The 6,968-nt window shown below is 43.3% G+C and overlaps 1 protein-coding gene across 4 annotated transcripts in view; it reads left to right on the top strand.

The window, feature by feature from the left end:
- Positions 1 to 667: 667 nt before the first annotated feature.
- Positions 668 to 6,968, top strand: part of LOC146673209 (Fc receptor-like protein 5) — a 66,873-nt gene continuing 60,572 nt past the window's right edge. For 3 of the 4 annotated variants that reach the window (XM_085401882.1, XM_085401878.1, XM_085401881.1), the window contains exons 1-5: positions 668 to 771; positions 1,240 to 1,275; positions 1,399 to 1,671; positions 1,751 to 1,996; positions 2,083 to 2,223. In XM_085401882.1, the coding sequence (XP_085258008.1) occupies positions 741 to 771; positions 1,240 to 1,275; positions 1,399 to 1,671; positions 1,751 to 1,996; positions 2,083 to 2,223 (727 nt within the window). In that variant the 5' untranslated portion in view covers positions 668 to 740. The remainder of the gene's footprint in view (positions 772 to 1,239; positions 1,276 to 1,398; positions 1,672 to 1,750; positions 1,997 to 2,082; positions 2,224 to 6,968) is intronic. The other variant, XM_085401879.1, reaches the window with a different exon arrangement.

Here is a 6,968-nt window from a genome sequence, read left to right as displayed (position 1 = left end):
GAAGCATCTGGAAAGGCTGACCTGTGCAGCCTCCTCTGTCCTCTGTCCTCCAGATGCATTTCTAATGCGTCCTTAAATGTGACTTACTGACTCTGAGAGAAATGAGAAAAGCATCATTGATGATCTGCTTGTAAGTATGTTAATATGTTAATGTTCAAACTCAAAAAATCTCCTTCTTGGCGTGGTGTCATGGCAACCCCGATGAGCTACTGCAGCACCTGCTTCTGCTGCTTTGCCTGGTACAGCTTATCCAGCTGATCATTCTGGGCCTATATGAATCTATATATAAACATGTGTGAGGATGGTGTTAATGTAAAATGTGAATCATAGTGTTCCAGTCAGTCATCAGTGTGTCTCTGCACAGCTGTAATTAAAATGTGTTCAGAGGGCCTCAGTGTCTGAATGGTTCTAGTTCAGCTCCATAACAGCAGCGTCCCTGGTTTGATTCCTGTGTTTCAGCTCATATCTGCCTCTCTCACTGAGGGGGACGTAACTACATGGACATGGATTTGTTCATCAACCAAACTACAGATCACTGAGAGCAGAGTGAAGAGTTAAAAAATAAAGGTACATCATGTTTATAATTATGTTTTTATCTTTTTTTCTTTACACATAGAAAAAAGTGAGCCCCCCCACCTCTGTGTTTGAACCAATAGAAAGCTGGTGCTCAGAGGAAGAGGGCGGGCTTTACTTGGTGTCAGTGACAGAAATGAAAAAAGCTCAAATGAGTGAGAAGGACGATGAAGGAAACATCTGTGCTGTGTCTGCTCTGTAAGTAGAATCTCTGTGTTTGTTTGAATTCTTGTACTTTGACTGTCTGCTCTCCTGATAACTGATGATGGAGGAGAAGACATGAAAAACAAATCAGGCTGAATTCAAGTTCAAAAAAGATAAAATCTGTTTCCTCAAACAGACTTATTATTTTATTTTTCTGTGTGAACCATTGGACTGGTGGTGTGTCATATTTATATGCTACTGCTCAGCCACTGAAAGCTGGGGTTCAGATTTTCCTCAAACAAAAGATGAAAAATTAGTTAAAAAGATGGATGTTCTTTCTTTTTCTTTTTTTAAATCTTAAATACTATTTTTAATCCTTTGTCAAACTTGAAACATGTTGCTGGCATCAAATAGAAAATGAGCAGATATATCAGAGAGACAAGTTTGTGTGTTTGTCAGCTGTTTGTGTGGAGTTGTTCTTTATGTTCACCTAAAATCAACCTGAGTGTAATTTCTCTTTAGTTCTGATCTCACTGCTGAGCTGCACAACAAACCAAGGTCAGTAACCTTCTTCTGTCACAGTTTAAACCTGAGAAATGCTCACTGATATTACCTGATTGAGTTCATGTTTCACAATGTAAAGTCTAACAGATCATCAGTTTTTCATTTTAACCCTCACAGCTCGTCTGACTGTGAGTCCCAGCAGCTCTCAGTTCTTTGAAGGAGACTTTGTGTCTCTGAGCTGTGAGGAGGACGACAGCTCTGCTGGATGGACTCTGAGGAGAAACACAAGCAAAGGACAGAGGAGTCAGTGTGGAGATGTGTGGGGAAAAACAGCTGGTTTGATTAATTCTTCCTGTAAAATTGAATACATGTACCCATGGGACAGTGGAGTTTACTGGTGTGAGTCCAGAGAGGGTCCCATCAGTAACATGGTTAACCTGACAGTCACTGGTAAGCTGAGTGTGTGGAGTTAGTGTTGATGAAGCTGTGTGTAAATGGATGAAATGCTGTAGTTTGTCTCTGTGTTGAGGTGGATCAGTGATCCTGCAGAGTCCTGTCCTCCCTGTGATGGAGGGAGATGACGTCACTCTGCTCTGTAAAACAAAGACCACTCCCTCCAACCTCCCAGCTGCTTTCTATAAAGATGGCTCCCTCATCAGGAAGCAGCCTACAGGTCACATGACCATCCAGCATGTTTCCAGGTCTGATGAAGGCCTCTACAAGTGTGACATCAGCGGTCATGGAGAGTCTCCATCCAGCTGGATCACTGTCACAGGTGACACACTCACCTGTCTGTGTTTCTGCAGCTTTCAACATTCACAATGTGACAACAACTTAATGACTGTGTTTGCTTTATTTTAGAGAGCAACACCACCACACCTCCACCTACATCCACATCTCCCTCCTCTCTGTCCGTGTTGTCATTTTTTGGATCAGTTTGTGTTGTGGTACTGGTGTTACTTGTTTTGGTAGTGAGACGAGGTGTTCACAGAAAACCTGAAGGTGAGACTCATATTTTTAAATTTTTCACACACACAGTTCAGATTATTTGCATTTCTGTGAACTTGTTAAAATTTACAAACATTTGGTAGAATATTTCAACGTAATGAAACAGCTGAGAATGTATGATTTTATTTAAACTGTTTTGTTTCATGTTTTTTTTTTCATTTTATTGATTTATTTTTAAAAAGTAATTTCTCAAAGGTTCTTTCTTGGTTGTTCTTATTCCACCTGTTTTGTTAGAGATACACTGTCCCACAGAAACTCGTATTTTTATTTTAAAAAGTTGGGTTACTTTGTTTCCATCATGAGCTAGTATGACGTTGAATGATGAAATTAAAAAAATTGATGGAGAAACCCTCTGGGTACTTTTGGTTTTAGATGTTGTAATTCGAAGCCTTGGTGTTCACATTTTGTCCACTGCCATATTTACATGGGTTTCAAAATAAATGGTATTTCCTCTGACCCTTGACCCAGTCTGCCCTGGTCTAGGGGGAAAGGTGTTAAAAGAAAAAGTCTTGACAGCACCACAGAAAACAGGTTTATTCTCATAAAAACAAGGATTATTTACAATCTTTAGGTAATGTGTACAAAAATAATAACCCTAGCTGTTCTAGATGCAGAAACCTCATCACACAGCAATACACAACTAAACACACGGCACAGCTTCATTGGAAACAGGAAGTAGGCAGGAAACAGCCAGTCTTGACATGTCAGCGTCTTCATTCACTTTCAACTTTCACCTTCCACCTGTAACTCAGATTAACAGAAACACCCCCATGTATGGAGGAGTAAATACTATACACAAAATGATTACCTGCGTCATACTACCATTCAAATAATTCAGACTCAGTTTTAAGATGATGGTTATAATTAATTTTATGTTCATTAAAACATGGTTTGTGACTGTAATCATAGAATGCATGGTTTGTATAAAGGTTTGCGAAATGTTTACATTACAGAGAGCTTGGAAATATAACAAAATATTTTTCCAGCTTTTTACTGATTTGATGCTGAGTTTAACCCTAAAATCAAAAATATATGTTTTCTTTGTTTTTACAGTTTATTATAATAAATATATTTAGAAATTTATTAATGCAGAGTGTGCAATGTTTATATTTTCATTTGAACAAAAATTTCTGTAAGCAACACACGAGATTGTGATCATTTTAATTAGATGTAATCATCTCTTTCATCCCTGAAATCACAATATTTAAGTTTATACTCTTCATTTCTTTATCTGGAATGTGAAACCTTAGCAACCATGTCTCTGTACTTACTGAGTGTTGTTCACTGTGAGCTGGACTGTGTGTTTGTGGTCTGTGGTTAACTGAAGCTAACAGCTATGCAGTCGTACAGCATCCTGTTTCTCATTATAGAAACACATGTAGGCAGCGAGTGATTCACCCCAGAGCTGCTGGTCGTAAGATGAGGAAGAAAAATGTAGAGATCATTTCTTAAAGCTGTAAACTCTGGAAACAGATCATGAATCTCAATTTATTACAAATAAAATTCCATTTAATAACTGCATTATTTACAATAGTACTATTTTTTAAAGTTAATTTACTGCAGCATACTTTATAAATTGACATTTTAGTTGTATCCAAATTAAATTTGTTATTTTTCATTTTCAGTTTTAAATCTAACTGATTTAAAACTGAAAATTTAAAACTGAAAAGTCTCCACGGAGGCCGTGGAGACTGTCAGAAAACGACTACAAGAAGACAGCTCCTTGGAGGACAGGACCAACTTCACACCCGATCAGATTTGCACCCTGTTAGACCTCTGCCTCACCACTACATATTCAAATACAACGAAGGCTTTTACAGACAAAAACATGGCTGTGCCATGGGCTCCCCCGTGTCACCTATTGTAGCCAACCTTTACATGGAGGAAGTGGAAAGAAAAGCTCTTGGCTCCTTCAAAGGAAGAGTACCCAGCCACTGGTACAGATATGTGGATGACACCTGGGTCAAAATCAAGACACGAGAAGTGGAATCCTTCACTGCGCACATTAACGCTGTGGATAAAAACATCAAGTTCACCAGGGAAGACACAACCGGGCAGAACATGTTCCCTCTAAGCCTGAAGGAAAAAAGAAGGAACACACACATCTAAAGGAAGCACTCAAAACGTGTGGCTATCCTAAATGGGCGTTCTTAAAGTCAGCAAAGAGGCACAGAAAAGAAGACCAGACACCAGCGAGGGAGGATAAGAAGGACAGACGCAACAACATTGTCATCCCCTGTGTAGCCGGTATCAGAAAAACTCAGGAGAGTTTTCTCCAAGCATGACATCCCGGTGCATTTCAGACCCAGCAACACACTCAGACAAAAACTGGTTCACCCGAAAGATAAAACGCCAAAACACAGACTTAACAATGTGGTGTATGCTGTACAGTGCAGCGAGGAATGCCCAGACCTCTACATCGGAGAGACCAAACAGCCACTTCACAAGCGCATGGCACAACACAGAAGAGCCACCTCCACAGCACAAGACTCAGCAGTCCATCTGCATCTTAAGGACAAACGTCACTCTTTCAAGGATGCCAATGTTCACATTTTGGACAGAGAGGACAGATGGTTTGAAAGAGGAGTGAAAGAAGCCATCTATGTCCACTGTGAGCGACCATCTTTGAACAGAGGCGGGGGTTTACGACACCAACTCTCTGCCATCTATAATCCAGTTTTGAGATCCCTTCCCAGACGCCTTAACGCCCACTCACATCCTGGGCCATCTGACCTCAGGAATTCGCATGATAAGGTGAGGCCAGGTTTCACAATGAGCTCACCCGAAACTCTGGCTGATTGGGGCCCACACCCAGTTTCACACCTTGGCTCAGGCGATTAGAGGATCATCAGGGGGTCCTTTTGTCCCTCTGTGGGGGGTCACTCCCACTAGGTTTATATCTGGGACTCTCCACCATTTGACCTTAGAACTGAAGAAGCTTCTCGGATGAGAGGTGAAATGTCTTCAAGTAACTTAAAGAAGTCCAGACGCTTTTCTTTGCAAGCTCCTTTGACTACGATGACCTGGATGACTGAGAACCTACACAGACATTTTTTAAATCTAACATTTATGAATTAAATAATATTGTAGTGTCTGAGATCCTGACGTTGAACGTTCATCCTATTGATGTTAGGGTCCCTTGGTCGTTGACCCAGTGTTTTGTGTTTTTGGTTCTTTGAATTTGTTATTTCATTATATTCTAGCTTTGCTTTATGGGTTTTAGGATTATTCTTAGTTTAGGTTCTGTGGGTGGAGTTTGGTTAGAGTCTTAGTGTTCTGGTTTTTTGTCTGTGTTCCATAGTTGCTGTCTCCCCTGTCTGCTGTATTCCCACGTCCAGTCAGTGTCTGTGTCTGCCCTGGTCCCACGTCTCTGTTCCCTTTGTTATAGTGCCTGCCTGTGAGTCTGTGTTATGTTTCCTGTTTTACTTTGAAAGTCCATGTCTGATGTTATTGTGTCTGGTTTTGCTTCCCCTTGTCTCGTTAGGCCTGATTTGTCCCAGTTGTGTTTCCCTCCTGTTACTCATTCCCTGATTGCTCCCTCTGTGTATTTAAGCCCTATGTTTCTTTGTCTGTGTCGTGATCTACTCTCATTTATGCTGTGTGTTCTGTCTGCCTGGTCATGTAAGTTTATTTGGATTTTTGTTACGTTTTTGCCACTTTTTGCCATCCAGCAATAAAACTGAGTTTTGAGCTACTTTCCGCCTCCGAGTGTCTGCACTTTGGGTCCTTCTACTTCCACTCCTGCCTGCACACAGCCTTAACCTGACAGAAGATCACGACCAGAACATGGACCCCGCAGACTCTTCAGCTTCTGAATTCAACGCTGAGATGGAGCGGATGATTAAGCTCCTTGACCGCATTGCTCAGGCCAACGATTTGAGGACCAAGGCAGTTGGGCTAAGCGCTGTAGATGCCATCATTCGGAGCAACCCTCGGCTTACTCAGCTCTCTACGGACACTGTACTGGGCAGCTCCATAGCTGCCTGGAGGGAGCAAGTCAGGGCTGGCGAGCTTGCTCTCTCTACCTCCACCTCCACTTCTTTTCCGCCGCCCCAGGACAACACACACTCACCATCTGCCTCAACACTACCACAGACTTCCTCTCCTTCCACACGCCAGCCGGGACCTCTTTCACCTGCCTTTTTCCTGGCAGAGGTCTCCGTTTCTCTGCCAGTTTCAATTCCCTCATTCAGAAGGAAACAACGCCACCGTCGCTCCTCTCCTCAATCTTCTGTTCTGCCACCTGTTGTTCCCGCTGGGGGTTCTGGAGAACCGCTCCAGCCATCTTCCGTCTCCGCTGGAGGGTCCGAGGGGCCCGTCCAGCCTCCACCTGTGGCTCCCACGCCATAGCCTGCAGCGACACCACCTGCGGCTCCCATGCCATCGCCTGCAGCTCCGCCTGGTCCAGCCTCAGCCTCTGCGTTTTCTGGTCCAGACTCGCTCGGTCTAGCTTCGTCTGCGCTCGGTCTAGCTTCGTCTGCGCCTGCTCGTCCCGTCCGGCCTGCTCGTCCTGCACTTCCTGTTCGGCCGATGTCTGGACGTCGTTGCCATCATGGACGGCTCCCTGAACTACGTTGCCGCCGGTGCCTCCCGCCCGCCCGGCCTCCTGAACTGTTTTATGGGCTCTTGGGCCGTCAGCCTCCGGCCCAGCCCCCTGAACTTTTTCGAGACTGTTGCGTGGGCCTCTGCGCCTTTCATGGGCTCTTTTGTTTGTTTGCTTTTGGACTGTTCCTGGGCCT

Source organism: Rhamphochromis longiceps, linkage group LG3, assembly GCF_057381845.1.
Source record: "Rhamphochromis longiceps isolate RC_006_pf linkage group LG3, R_longiceps_female_GT1.1, whole genome shotgun sequence".
Classification (NCBI taxonomy): domain Eukaryota; kingdom Metazoa; phylum Chordata; class Actinopteri; order Cichliformes; family Cichlidae; genus Rhamphochromis; species Rhamphochromis longiceps.
The sequence above is the reverse complement of the archived record's forward strand: the minus strand, read 5'-3'. Positions and strand labels throughout refer to the sequence as shown.